The sequence below is a fragment of the Uloborus diversus genome, chromosome 6, assembly GCF_026930045.1.
Source record: "Uloborus diversus isolate 005 chromosome 6, Udiv.v.3.1, whole genome shotgun sequence".
Lineage (NCBI taxonomy): Eukaryota > Metazoa > Arthropoda > Arachnida > Araneae > Uloboridae > Uloborus > Uloborus diversus.
In genome coordinates this window covers 159,057,688-159,073,629 of record NC_072736.1, presented here as the reverse complement: position 1 = coordinate 159,073,629, position 15,942 = coordinate 159,057,688, and the positions used below count along the sequence as shown (strand labels likewise).

Sequence of the window (15,942 nt, the reverse complement as noted above, 5' to 3'; positions counted from 1 at the left end):
TAGAAACGAATATTTTTTTTATATGTACCCAAATATTAAATCGCAATTATTAAAAACATGTGCAAAAAAGATTCATAGCACAATGTGAAGCAAAATTTAAAAATGCCATTAAAAACAAACTAAAACCTCTTTATAGGTTCTCTAGCAAATGTTGCTTAAAAGTTTCTTGATATTTATGATTTGATTTACGAAAGCTTCTGAAAGATTCAATAGTAATACAGCATTAAAACTACTTTGCAATGCAAATTGCAATTACAATGCAATATATATATATATATATATATATATATATATATATATATATATATATTTCTTCATATATATATACATTTTATTTTAGCATTTTAAAAACTCAAATAAATATTATTTAAAAGTATTACCTTTTACGCAAAGCATATTAAAGATAATTGCTCAAAACATCTTGGATCATCAACATTTTTGGATGAAAATGAAAAGACATTTCAAAAACTAAGTTACAGTATAAGTTATACCAGAGGTGCCCCCCTCCCCCCACAAGAGTGAGAACTCTTCAAAATGAAATTAAATATCTACTAAAACTGCCCTCCCCACAAAGTTCAATGTCCTAGTCTTCGCCCAGAACCACTCCTCATGGGCTTCCCCTGGTTTAAACTATTAGAAATTTAGAAAGTAGTTTTAAGTGTTTGACACACAAAACTAATTAGGACAAAAGGATATGACTTACGCCGTATTTTAAATATCATGCACCATCGATGAGTCATCATATTACATTTTAAGGTGAAACAAATATGAATCAGCCTTGAATCAAATGCATCAACTCATCTGTTTGACAAAGGTTTAGCAATTATATTCATCTACAATTAAAAATATTTCCCCATGTTCTTTGATCCATGATAGAACAAGTAAGCAAAATAAACACACCACACAGTTTAAAAAAATGGAATTAAAAAAAAAACTGACCAGAATAGGAAGAACTTTTAAATTCGGCATCATATATACAATAACAAATCTTTAAAGTGGTTACATTTCAACTTGAAATTTTATAAAATGACATTTATAATGACAATTCTAATCACACGTAAGGTTTAGAAATTTAGCTCAAAAACGTCAAACTCTTTCAATCTTTTCAAAATATTCTTTATTTGGATGGCAGCAAGTTCAATTCCTAAAGGCATTTATAGAGCTCATATATCCTCTAAAATGCAATCACATTAACATGACGTTTAAACTAGGGAGTCAACAGCTATTTTAAAGGAGATAAAAAGATAAATAATTTTGCAGTGAAATCCCGGTTTTATGTTATTGTCCTACTCCAAGTAACTCGACCCAAGTGTGGCACATCGATTTGAACAAAACTTTGCACATTGATAGAACACTCAAAAACATTAAACACATATTTTTCTTATATCGGCAATAAAAACTTTTAGCGGGGTGAAATTCACCCCTAAATATTGGATAATTGGGATATTAGAGGGTACAATTTTTTTTTTTAATTTCAAGTACCAAAATTCAAATTATGGTTGCAAATCAAAGTTGACGCGTTTCAGGATTTTTCTGAAAATCCTCTTCATAGGGATAAACCATCCTCTGCAATACAACCCCTTCACAATGAATGATCTTAAAAATCGAGAAAGTTTGTGTGAGGTGTCTATAGAAAGCTCTATTTTTAAACTTTACAATTGTTTTTGAATTTTCATTCTATAAAATCGGGAGAGAAGTTACCGTCATTTGTAAGAACACACTTATCATTTTTTTCTTCTTCGCACATTTTGAGTTTTTTTTACAGGCTTATATTTTGAACAATTTTCAAAACATAAATCTAAAAATTGACAGGATTATTTATTTTGTTATACATGTCCTTCGTGTCAAATTTTGTTGAAATCAGAAATGGTGAGGTCAAGAAGATGATTTATCTAACATGGAATTGCTCATATGCAACTAGCCCTACGAAGGGCTAAGATTGCAAGGGATAATTTACCCCAAAATATAGAATTTTCAGAAAAATCCTGCAACATGCCAACTATAGGTTGTTAAGTTTTTTACAAATTTTGAATCATTATTTGAATTTTTAAAAAAAAAAAATTTAAAATAAAAGGCTATATTGCATCCTGTAATATCATAATTATTCAATATTTAGAGGTAAATTTCAATCTGTTAAAATCTTTTTATTGCCAATAAAAAAAATAAGTGCTCGATATTTTAAAGTGTTCTATTGATGTGCTAAGTGTTATTCAAGTCGCCGAGTCACACTTGGGCAGGGTTACTTGTAAGTATAAAAGAAATTTTGAATTAGTCAAGGTTGGAAGGGCTTTTCTTGGAGTTTTAGTGTTCTAGTGTTAGGATATATTTTTCTACCAAATGTAATCGCATCTTGGATAACAGTAAGCTTTAAATTACTTTCAAGAGTTCCAATAACTATGATACAAAACAACCAACAGCATTTTTGATTCCAGGCATAGTTAGCACACTCGATATAATTATTATATAATTCATGTAGAGATAAAATTTTAAATTTAGAAAAATTCAACTATCGCTAAAAGAATAAACAAGTTGCAAACATGGGAGCAAAGTAGAGAATTTTAAAACTTACTTGGAATTTTATTAATGCTTCAAAACCATACATGTGCAATACTAGTGTTAAACAAAATTTCAAAAGCTATTTATTTACTCATTTAGCAATTTACTTTTTTTTTTTTGTTTAGAAATTTCTTCAATAGAAATACAATTAATCCCTAAATATTAATGGGCAAGAATTCACTGCAGTTTAATACAAAAAGTTACAATATATTCTACATTTATGCATTCCCCCAATCAAACTATTAGTTATCTTAAATTTAGTTATCTTTTAATGCAATGGAATGTTTATATAATGAGTATTTTAATCAAATTAGAGGCATTTAAAACTAAACAAAGTGAAATAAGGCAAGCTCAATAAAAGTAAAAAATAATAATAATGATCTATACACATTCAAACATACTCTTATTTCAGATTATTCAAACCCATCAGCTTCAACTCCCTGGATCAAACTGTTTTATGAAAATACTTCACAACACTATACTCCCTGAGGCACACTTTGAAAAACATTTCAAAACATGATTGGCTTCTCTTCCGTCTTATCTTTAACATACTGCGTGAAACGCTTAAGGAACTTTGGATATTCTCTTTTGTAAACTGCTCTCAAAACTGATGCTGGGGCCCAACCACCAGGATTAACTAGAGGGGGAAAGATATAAATAAGTTTAAGGTACTAGACTAAAAAACAATACTAATTAACGATAAAAATCACATTACATTGATTGAACAATGTTGATGCTTTTGTGAAAGTTTGAAGTTGGTGAATGTCAATAGTAATTGGTTAATGTGCCAAAATATAACTATATACTTTGGTGTATGTCAATGTATTTGATCTGCGATAGTTGACATTCACTGGTGAACATGAATGTTGACATTTATCAGATTTCGGTCTTTCACAGAAACATTGGACCCTCGTTTTACGCAGGTTTATTTTACGCGGTTTAAGATTTGCCACCTTTATTTTATTTGGATGAGTTTCGGTTTTATGCGGATGCGGTAATGCAAACAGATAACATTTTCCTCTCGTTCAAAATCCAAACTCCTAAAGATTGCAGATTACGCGTACTCAACTGCATTTTGGCGTGCTAATAATCGAGCTTGGGCCACTGGAGACGTTTTATGTGATTGGTTCCAGAACTCTTTCCAGAAGTAAAGTTATTAAACTCACACAGTTCAGAACTCACTGGAAGAAGAGCTTTTAGGAGTGACAAAGGAGGCTAAAACCAAGGAGAATACCGACATCAATGACACAGAACCAAAAATGTTCACATTAAAAATTTTGAGCCATTCCTAGACAATAGAAATGATCTTTCTGATTTGTTAGTGAAGGAAGACTATCATGGAAATGACACAAGTGGTCATGGATGCGTTAATGCTCTGCAAAGAATCACAGAGAGACATTCTTAATGACTGCCAAAAGCCAGCTCTTCTTTATAAACGGAACATGAAATTAGTTTATGTTTTCTTAATGCATGTTGTGCATAAAAATTGATATAAGTACACATTAAACTTATTATCAATTACTCATCACTAGAAGAAGTATTTTTTATCTAAGGAACCTAACCCCTATTTTAACACTATTATTAGGTCTCAATTTACGCGGCATTTCTGAGGAACGTAACCCCTGCATAACATACAGAACAACCTTGATATCTCAGATCTTTCGGGAAGAGATATTTTTTCGAGATATCGAGTTTTTGAAAAAATTACACATCAAAATTGCCCACACATACGATACACATATTTGTATAAGTGCTATGCAACCACTTTGGATAACAATTTTTTTTAAAAATGCGTAGCAATTTCGACTTTCTTCTTTCATCTTCAGACTTCAAAGTTCTATTTTAAATTCAAGCACATTTGAGCTTTTTATTGGCCATTTTGTGGAGTTTAAAACATGGAATGATGAGAAAGACGAGCTACAAAAAATTCACCCCATGTCCTTAAAGTGGGTATGTGTTCCAAAGAGAAGTACAAAGAATCTAACATTTGGGAAAACACCGAGATAAATAAGACTACAACATCCTCCCACCCCCCAACCCCTTTTATCTCACTCTAATCTCCTATTCTTATACTTTCCAGGAAAAGAGAAGAAAAACTCTAAGCAGCTGTCTTCGAAAATGGTTCAACTACAAAAATTGCTGAGGGAAAACATCAATTGAAAGCTGCTTCTGTGCAAAAATTATGACGCATCAAGGGTTTAGAAAAATAAATTTCTCGAGATAACTAATGGAAAAAAAAGTAAGAATTCTTATGCAATATGTAGGAGGGAAATTATCTTTTCAGTTATCAGGGGTTTCGAGATAAGGAGGTCTGAGATTTCAAGGTTTGACTGTATTAAATTAAAAATTTCAAATTTCTAATTAATTACTTTCTGGAAATAATTTTTGGAGCATAAAATAATATTGCATTCGCATAAAAAGCAATTATTTTTAATGCTCACATGAATGTAAATTACAAAACAAAACAAACCACAAAACAGCATTTGTAAGAGTTGATCTTTCCAATCAGCAAAACAAAAAATAAAAACATTAAGAAAACAAAGAAGGTGACACAGTGTGAATGTGAGCTTGAAAAAGTTTCTTTTACCCAGGAGCACAATGGTAATTTATACGATGTTTCACAATATATGCTCGACATAAATATAAAAATCATATGCATATTAGACAGGTAAATACAAGAGCACACGGAAAAAGGCTGCCAGAGTGTTCAAATAAGTTTTCAACCAATGAAATAGAAATGAAAAATTTATTATTTTCTATGAGAAAAAAACATGCTTTCAGGAGACACAACCAAATTAAAACTTCTAAAAATAGTAAGCTTTAAAATGAAAGACATTTAAAATAAACTAAAAAACAATATTAATATACACACATTTGTAAACACAGTTTACAGTTCACTGCAAATTAGAGTTTAATTTCTCTTACTTTTCAGCACAAAGGCGCTCATTTAATTTGAAACACATATGTGAATAATTGCGTATTTAAGAGCTCAATAATGTTTGGATGTGTTTTGGTTTGCTGAGACCAGTACTGTAGTGAAGAATTCATAGTGCGTGTAGAAAATTTTGGAAAAAAAAAATCGCTATTAATTGTTTTCGCTCAGTATCTCATCATTTTTGAGCCTTTAACTCACAAATGTTAGAACTTACTGAAATAGAACTCTTCATGGTATGAAAGAATGAATTTGCACATCATTTTTACAATAATTAATAGCCTTCTTTTTACATAAGTGAGATACATTTTCTTTCCTGAAAATTGCGCTAATTATGAAAAACGCATGTTCAAAATAATTTCCAGCCTAAATCAACCAAGAAAGAGAATTCAGTTGATGTTCGAATCTCGCAGTAGGTTATACGGAAAAGTAGGCGCATTTATTTCTGAACAAATTCTTTTCAAAAGCTATGATAAAGATTCTCTTTGCCTTAGAGCTTGTTTAACAAAAAGTCAGTCAAATGTTAAACTACAGTAACTCAACTTAACGTTTACTTGTTTTTTTAAAACTACCAATTTGTCATGCACCTACCCTCCAAAGGAAAAAAATCATACATCCAAAACCTATTTTGGCCTTACCGTGCAAACTGTTGTACTTTTACACCCGAGATAATTACTTCAAGGCAAAAGCATATTTTTGAATTTTAAAGCTTCAAAATTTTAAATGATATAAAATATATAAGAACCTATAGATTTAATTTTTTTCTCTGAAATTATTTTCTTCATAAAACTATTTTGAACAAAAAATGCATAATATAGTTGATACTCACTACTAGAACAATATGTGATTCTGCAAGTTAAATTATCCCTGCCAATTTCCTTATTTTCGGATGGAGGATCTACAAATGTCTGACAAACCAATGACACTGTCATCACTAGTCGAACACATTTACCAACCTAGGGACAGAAAATATCATATTGAAATAGGGCAAAAGCAAATATTTTCATTAAAAAATGACTTTCACAAACTAAGACAAAAATAAAGTTACATTACTTGCATAAACTACAATATTTCAATCCCAACAAAAACTAACAATTATATTTTTTAAAGACATACTCTAAAAGAGTTAATAATTAAAGCTCACAAAATTCATTGGTTCCCTTTAAAAACTTGTATATCTTGCTTACAAATTTGTTTTACATAGAGAATAACACTCTTGATTAAGCTTTAAAAAATCTACTAACAATGATGCATGCTAATATGAGACTAACATTCTCATCATTACTTTCATGAAAAACCTACATACAATATTTTGTACCAAATCAATAATGATGAAAAAAGACAGATATTTTTACAAGTTAAAAATATCCAGATCTAGCTCCTACTATATACTGTATACTCCATACTGTATATTGTAAATGCACTACTTCTTTTTGAAAAGCACACCTTTAGCTAAAAACATTTAAATGTAATCATTCCCAAAATATTGTAACTTTTTGATGTAAACATGCTTATGTTTTGGACAAAAGATGCTTTGATTGAAATTTATTATATTTGCGACACTATACTTAATTTAGTAAGCACCTTTTTTAGATTATCAACGTCTTTATGATCCCTGTTTTTTAAAATGGTTTTTTATTCACTTTATTTATAATATGGCTTAATTTTATTCCTGATGGCCCATTTTAAGCATATCTTCTGAACATATTTTTTTCAATTGCAAATGACATTAAAACAATCCAAATAAAGAAATGTTTTCTTAACTTGGAAATTTTAAGAAGCTTTTATAACTTCATTATAACAGGATCACTAATTCTTTTTTACATATCAAAATTTCATAACTTTTATGACAGACATAAAACTTTTAACTTACAAAAAATGTTTAATTTAAGGTTAATGACACACAAATTAAGGTATTTTCTAAAATCTACTTTTCAAACGGCAGATATTTTTGCACATTTTTAAAATTTCAGAAAGAAATTCAAATGCATGCATTCAGAAGCCATACAAAAATTTCAACAAAACTATAAGTCACTGTTCCTGAGAGAGACTAATTGAATCGTTTATTGCAAAAACCAGTCAAAGAACAAAATTGCTAATTTTAGAAAAACATCTATATCACCGTATTAAATTATTCTTTATCTTCTTCTATTAATTTATTGAAAGAAATATACCTAAATATGTGTCCCTTTTAATTTAAAAACATTGTAATCCTCGTAGAAAAATTTTAAGATGACTGTAGAAATGCTTTTTTTGAAATTTTAGAGTTTGTCGCTTGACTGGCTTTTGAAATAAACGGTTCAATAAAAAAACAGCATTAGAACTTACTGGAGAAGAATCATGATCTGTCGAGTTGTTACAGACTATCCATATGTCATGAGCATCTTGATCTTCATCATTTGGAACTCGGCGCATGTGAGACCAAAATAAAGCATCTCGCTGGGTTGCTGGCCAAACTCGCTTATGGATTTGGTGGAATATAAGAGTTTTGGCATCAATCTCTTCCACGACCTTCATACCTTCAACAGTAGCTGAAAAAGAAGTATTTTTTTGAAATGCTATCCTCACATAAATGACAGTCGATGATAAAGTAACCCGCGTGTTTCAACAATTAAACTCGTGCCACGGCATGATCATTTGAAAATATTTCTTGGTAATGTTTAACATGCAGGGAATGACTTTATTGTGATAATGCTGAACTCGATCCGGTATCTTAACTGTTTTATTGGTAAGACTGTGTCGATTCAGGGGAATGAAGAAACGTAAAAATGGTCAACAATGAACGCTACCTACTGGAGTTAAGGGTTAATCCACTGGAGTTAGGGTTAAAACTACTACCAAAATATCACCAAACAGGCAATTGCTGAGTTCAAATGTAGACAGGGCCCCTGATTACCCAAAAGGCTCGGGTAGCTTGAGCTTCCCCTCAGACTTTTTAGGGGTCCCAAATATCACTGTAAAACTGCTTAACAATTCCAGTTTTTGCTTCTAATTGCGTTTTTTAAAGATATGGCAAACATTTGAACTAGCTAAAAGTAATATTTGAATTAATTAAATTATTGAAAGTGAGGACACATTTGATAAAATGTAGCTACAAGCTAGATTTTCATATGTGGGATTTGACATTGTACTTTTATGACATTTAACTTCCCTTGTGAAGTGTCAAATACGATCCAAAATGTTACTTGGGCCACTTAGCATTTGTCAGTGTTGTATCAATGTGCATAGATTTAGAAAAAATTCTCTAAACAAAAAGTAGGGGCCCAAAATGAGGCTGAGCTTCCCCTAACTTCAGAAGTTGATCGGGCCTTAAATGTAGAAGCAAATTTTGACCCGTCATACCATGACGGGCAACTTTCTAGTAATTGACAAGACACACATATACATCAACAATGGCCACTGGCATGGAAATATACAAAGGGATTTCCGCTGACATTCAAAAGTTCTAGGGCAAACTCTTTTTAATATTTGACACACACCTTATTGAAAAAATGCATTAAAATAAAACCATCATTTCCATTTATTGACAACTGATTAGTTTGAGCAGCAATCTGTCAGTAAAGAAATTTAATTGCATTAGGTTATGTTAAACTGTTGTATCCATTAATATGCTCATCATGTGTAGAACTTGCAGCTGATACAGAAACAGTTTTTATTCCTCCTGGTTGATGATCACAGCGATAGATTTAAATGAATTTGAAAGGAAATTTTTTGCAAAATAAATAATGTTCAATTCCAAAATAAACTGAACAGTTATTTAATCATATTTTAAAAACCTTATAAGGTCATCAAATTAGAAATTTTGAGCATTTATATTAAACCCAACATTTAAAGATAAATTTAAAAAAAAATAATTTGAATTTTGACATCTTGAATTCAAATTATGTTTTTCGCAATCACAAGTGTGTGTAGGCATGTGTGTTTGTGTCTGTGTGCTGGCATAAGTGTGTGGGTAGTTGTATGTATGAATGTGTGTGTGTGGGGGGTGTATGTGTGTAGGCATATGTGTTTGTGTCTGTGTGCAGGCATGAATGTGTGGGTAGTTGTGTGTATGTGTAGGTGTCTATATGTATGCATGTGTGTATGTGTTTGTGTGTGCGTGTGTATGTATGTACGTGTGTGTAGGACATGGATGCAACCTGGAGACGGCTTTCGCTATAGGAGCAGCATCGTGAGGAGCCGGTCGACGGTGATGGTGCGGAGGGTGGCGGTGGGAAAATAAAATGATAGGAAATGAAAGCAATAAGCAATCGTGATTGCTCAAAATAAAAATAAATAAATAAAATAAAATAAGAAGCATGAAATTAGAGTAGAAAAGCCTGGGTTGTAAAACACAAGAATCAAACTTGGGTCCGCAGCTTTTAAACAAAAAGCACTTACACAGAGCCACTGAGCTTCTTAGCTTAAATGTATCATGCAAAAAAAAAAAAAAAAAAAATTAATTTGAATTTTGACATTTTGAATTCAAATTATGTTTTTCGCAATCACGAGTGTGTGTGTGTGGGGGGGGGGATATGTGTGTTTGGTGTGCATGGGGTATGTGTGTGTAGGCATGTGTGTTTGTGTCTGTGTGCAGGCATGAAAGTGTGGGTAGTTTTGTGTGTGTGTGTGTAGGTTTTTGTGTGTGTATATGTGTAAGTGTCTGTATGTATGTGTTTGTGTGTGTAGTTGTGTATGTATGCGCATATGGGGTATGTGTGTGTAGGCATGTGTGTTTGTGTCTGTGTGCAGGCATGAAAGTGTGGGTAGTTTTGTGTGTGTGTAGGTTTTTGTGTGTGTATATGTGTAAGTGTCTGTATGTATGTGTGTGTGTGTGTGTAGTTGTGTATGTATGCACGTGTGTGTAGGACATGGATGCAACCTGGAGACGGCTTTCGCTATAGGAGCAGCATCGTGAGGAGCCGGTCGACGGTGATGGTGCGGAGGGTGGCGGTGGGAAAATAAAATGATAGGAAATGAAAGCAATAAGCAATCGTGATTGCTCAAAATAAAAATAAATAAATAAAATAAAATAAGAAGCATGAAATTAGAGTAGAAAAGCCTGGGTTGTAAAACACAAGAATCAAACTTGGGTCCGCAGCTTTTAAACAAAAAGCACTTACACAGAGCCACTGAGCTTCTTAGCTTAAATGTATCATGCAAAAAAAAAAAAAAAAAAAAAAAAATTAATTTGAATTTTGACATTTTGAATTCAAATTATGTTTTTCGCAATCACGAGTGTGTGTGTGTGGGGGGGGGGGGATATGTGTGTTTGGTGTGCATGGGGTATGTGTGTGTAGGCATGTGTGTTTGTGTCTGTGTGCAGGCATGAAAGTGTGGGTAGTTTTGTGTGTGTGTGTGTAGGTTTTTGTGTGTGTATATGTGTAAGTGTCTGTATGTATGTGTTTGTGTGTGTAGTTGTGTATGTATGCGCATATGGGGTATGTGTGTGTAGGCATGTGTGTTTGTGTCTGTGTGCAGGCATGAAAGTGTGGGTAGTTTTGTGTGTGTGTAGGTTTTTGTGTGTGTATATGTGTAAGTGTCTGTATGTATGTGTGTGTGTGTGTGTAGTTGTGTATGTATGCGCGTGTGTGTAGGACATGGATGCAACCTGGAGACGGCTTTCGCTATAGGAGCAGCATCGTGAGGAGCCGGTCGACGGTGATGGTGCGGAGGGTGGCGGTGGGAAAATAAAATGATAGGAAATGAAAGCAATAAGCAATCGTGATTGCTCAAAATAAAAATAAATAAATAAAATAAAATAAGAAGCATGAAATTAGAGTAGAAAAGCCTGGGTTGTAAAACACAAGAATCAAACTTGGGTCCGCAGCTTTTAAACAAAAAGCACTTACACAGAGCCACTGAGCTTCTTAGCTTAAATGTATCATGCAAAAAAAAAAAAAAATTAATTTGAATTTTGACATTTTGAATTCAAATTATGTTTTTCGCAATCACGAGTGTGTGTGTGTGGGGGGGGGATATGTGTGTTTGGTGTGCATGGGGTATGTGTGTGTAGGCATGTGTGTTTGTGTCTGTGTGCAGGCATGAAAGTGTGGGTAGTTTTGTGTGTGTGTGTGTAGGTTTTTGTGTGTGTATATGTGTAAGTGTCTGTATGTATGTGTTTGTGTGTGTAGTTGTGTATGTATGTGCATATGGGGTATGTGTGTGTAGGCATGTGTGTTTGTGTCTGTGTGCAGGCATGAAAGTGTGGGTAGTTTTGTGTGTGTGTAGGTTTTTGTGTGTGTATATGTGTAAGTGTCTGTATGTATGTGTGTGTGTGTGTGTAGTTGTGTATGTATGCGCGTGTGTGTAGGACATGGATGCAACCTGGAGACGGCTTTCGCTATAGGAGCAGCATCGTGAGGAGCCGGTCGACGGTGATGGTGCGGAGGGTGGCGGTGGGAAAATAAAATGATAGGAAATGAAAGCAATAAGCAATCGTGATTGCTCAAAATAAAAATAAATAAATAAAATAAAATAAGAAGCATGAAATTAGAGTAGAAAAGCCTGGGTTGTAAAACACAAGAATCAAACTTGGGTCCGCAGCTTTTAAACAAAAAGCACTTACACAGAGCCACTGAGCTTCTTAGCTTAAATGTATCATGCAAAAAAAAAAAAAAAAAAAAAAAATTAATTTGAATTTTGACATTTTGAATTCAAATTATGTTTTTCGCAATCACGAGTGTGTGTGTGTGGGGGGGGGATATGTGTGTTTGGTGTGCATGGGGTATGTGTGTGTAGGCATGTGTGTTTGTGTCTGTGTGCAGGCATGAAAGTGTGGGTAGTTTTGTGTGTGTGTGTGTAGGTTTTTGTGTGTGTATATGTGTAAGTGTCTGTATGTATGTGTTTGTGTGTGTAGTTGTGTATGTATGCGCATATGGGGTATGTGTGTGTAGGCATGTGTGTTTGTGTCTGTGTGCAGGCATGAAAGTGTGGGTAGTTTTGTGTGTGTGTAGGTTTTTGTGTGTGTATATGTGTAAGTGTCTGTATGTATGTGTGTGTGTGTGTGTAGTTGTGTATGTATGCGCGTGTGTGTAGGACATGGATGCAACCTGGAGACGGCTTTCGCTATAGGAGCAGCATCGTGAGGAGCCGGTCGACGGTGATGGTGCGGAGGGTGGCGGTGGGAAAATAAAATGATAGGAAATGAAAGCAATAAGCAATCGTGATTGCTCAAAATAAAAATAAATAAATAAAATAAAATAAGAAGCATGAAATTAGAGTAGAAAAGCCTGGGTTGTAAAACACAAGAATCAAACTTGGGTCCGCAGCTTTTAAACAAAAAGCACTTACACAGAGCCACTGAGCTTCTTAGCTTAAATGTATCATGCAAAAAAAAAAAAAAAAAAAAATTAATTTGAATTTTGACATTTTGAATTCAAATTATGTTTTTCGCAATCACGAGTGTGTGTGTGTGGGGGGGGGATATGTGTGTTTGGTGTGCATGGGGTATGTGTGTGTAGGCATGTGTGTTTGTGTCTGTGTGCAGGCATGAAAGTGTGGGTAGTTTTGTGTGTGTGTGTGTAGGTTTTTGTGTGTGTATATGTGTAAGTGTCTGTATGTATGTGTTTGTGTGTGTAGTTGTGTATGTATGCGCATATGGGGTATGTGTGTGTAGGCATGTGTGTTTGTGTCTGTGTGCAGGCATGAAAGTGTGGGTAGTTTTGTGTGTGTGTAGGTTTTTGTGTGTGTATATGTGTAAGTGTCTGTATGTATGTGTGTGTGTGTGTGTGTAGTTGTGTATGTATGCGCGTGTGTGTAGGACATGGATGCAACCTGGAGACGGCTTTCGCTATAGGAGCAGCATCGTGAGGAGCCGGTCGACGGTGATGGTGCGGAGGGTGGCGGTGGGAAAATAAAATGATAGGAAATGAAAGCAATAAGCAATCGTGATTGCTCAAAATAAAAATAAATAAATAAAATAAAATAAGAAGCATGAAATTAGAGTAGAAAAGCCTGGGTTGTAAAACACAAGAATCAAACTTGGGTCCGCAGCTTTTAAACAAAAAGCACTTACACAGAGCCACTGAGCTTCTTAGCTTAAATGTATCATGCAAAAAAAAAAAAAAAAAAAAAAATTAATTTGAATTTTGACATTTTGAATTCAAATTATGTTTTTCGCAATCACGAGTGTGTGTGTGTGGGGGGGGGGATATGTGTGTTTGGTGTGCATGGGGTATGTGTGTGTAGGCATGTGTGTTTGTGTCTGTGTGCAGGCATGAAAGTGTGGGTAGTTTTGTGTGTGTGTGTGTAGGTTTTTGTGTGTGTATATGTGTAAGTGTCTGTATGTATGTGTTTGTGTGTGTAGTTGTGTATGTATGCGCATATGGGGTATGTGTGTGTAGGCATGTGTGTAGGTTTTTGTGTGTGTATATGTGTAAGTGTCTGTATGTATGTGTGTGTGTGTGTGTAGTTGTGTATGTATGCGCGTGTGTGTAGGACATGGATGCAACCTGGAGACGGTTTTCGCTATAGGAGCAGCATCGTGAGGAGCCGGTCGACGGTGATGGTGCGGAGGGTGGCGGTGGGAAAATAAAATGATAGGAAATGAAAGCAATAAGCAATCGTGATTGCTCAAAATAAAAATAAATAAATAAAATAAAATAAGAAGCATGAAATTAGAGTAGAAAAGCCTGGGTTGTAAAACACAAGAATCAAACTTGGGTCCGCAGCTTTTAAACAAAAAGCACTTACACAGAGCCACTGAGCTTCTTAGCTTAAATGTATCATGCAAAAAAAAAAAAAAAAAAAAAAATTAATTTGAATTTTGACATTTTGAATTCAAATTATGTTTTTCGCAATCACGAGTGTGTGTGTGTGGGGGGGGGATATGTGTGTTTGGTGTGCATGGGGTATGTGTGTGTAGGCATGTGTGTTTGTGTCTGTGTGCAGGCATGAAAGTGTGGGTAGTTTTGTGTGTGTGTAGGTTTTTGTGTGTGTATATGTGTAAGTGTCTGTATGTATGTGTGTGTGTGTGTAGTTGTGTATGTATGCGCGTGTGTGTAGGACATGGATGCAACCTGGAGACGGCTTTCGCTATAGGAGCAGCATCGTGAGGAGCCGGTCGACGGTGATGGTGCGGAGGGTGGCGGTGGGAAAATAAAATGATAGGAAATGAAAGCAATAAGCAATCGTGATTGCTCAAAATAAAAATAAATAAATAAAATAAAATAAGAAGCATGAAATTAGAGTAGAAAAGCCTGGGTTGTAAAACACAAGAATCAAACTTGGGTCCGCAGCTTTTAAACAAAAAGCACTTACACAGAGCCACTGAGCTTCTTAGCTTAAATGTATCATGCAAAAAAAAAAAAAAAAAAATTAATTTGAATTTTGACATTTTGAATTCAAATTATGTTTTTCGCAATCACGAGTGTGTGTGTGGGGGGGGGGATATGTGTGTTTGGTGTGCATGGGGTGTGTTTGTGTCTGTGTGCAGGCATGAAAGTGTGGGTAGTTTTGTGTGTGTGTGTGTAGGTTTTTGTGTGTGTATATGTGTAAGTGTCTGTATGTATGTGTTTGTGCATGTAGTTGTGTATGTATGCGCATATGGGGTATGTGTGTGTAGGCATGTGTGTTTGTGTCTGTGTGCAGGCATGAAAGTGTGGGTAGTTTTGTGTGTGTGTAGGTTTTTGTGTGTGTATATGTGTAAGTGTCTGTATGTATGTGTGTGTGTGTGTGTAGTTGTGTATGTATGCGCGTGTGTGTAGGACATGGATGCAACCTGGAGACGGCTTTCGCTATAGGAGCAGCATCGTGAGGAGCCGGTCGACGGTGATGGTGCGGAGGGTGGTGGTGGGAAAAATCAAAGGACCTCAAAAACAGTCAAATGAAAGCAATAAGCAATCGTGATTGCTCAAAAAAAAAAAAAAAAAAAAAGCAAGTTTACTCAACTGAATTTAATTAGTTTTGATAAGGTAAAAATGATAAAAAGTCAAATATGTTTTGAGGTTATCAGAATTTTATACAGCTAAAACTTTTCACTTACTTTCCCAATCGAAACGGTACTCAGGTGAGAAGAAATAATGACACATTTCATGACCAGTGACACCCTGAAATATAGAGAAGTTTGACTTTTAATTTCAACTTGAATTGATCTTTCAGAAACAATGTCAAAAATAGGAAAATATTTAAATAAAAAACATACACATTTTATATTTTTCTTAATTAGTTTTATTAATAAAAACATCAGAATTTTTCACAAAAAAGGAAATCATTTATACAACTGTCATAACTTTGATATTTTAGTAATCAACCAAAATAATTAAAAGTCGAAAGCATAAAATAAGTCTTTTTTTAGTTTAATTCCTATGTGGAAAGATTAAACATTTTGTCGCAACAGTTGCCGAAAACAAATTTACACATAAGGTTTCACTAAAATCCAGCTTAACAGTCAAAAAATTTTAAAATATGAGAGTTCGATTTTGAATTCAAGTCTTTTGAAAAATCAAGATTATCAAGACCAGAAAAAAGAAAAA

At 34.0% G+C, this 15,942-nt stretch overlaps 1 protein-coding gene across 1 annotated transcript in view; it reads right to left on the bottom strand.

The window, feature by feature from the left end:
• Positions 1-335: 335 nt before the first annotated feature.
• Positions 336-15,942, bottom strand: part of LOC129225293 (ceramide transfer protein-like) — a 54,947-nt gene continuing 39,340 nt past the window's right edge. Inside the window, exons 10-13 of the mRNA XM_054859881.1 lie at positions 15,453-15,516; positions 7,817-8,019; positions 6,318-6,444; positions 336-3,193 (exon numbers count right to left, since the gene is read on the bottom strand). Coding sequence (XP_054715856.1) covers positions 3,066-3,193; positions 6,318-6,444; positions 7,817-8,019; positions 15,453-15,516 — 522 coding nt within the window. The 3' untranslated portion in view covers positions 336-3,065. The remainder of the gene's footprint in view (positions 3,194-6,317; positions 6,445-7,816; positions 8,020-15,452; positions 15,517-15,942) is intronic.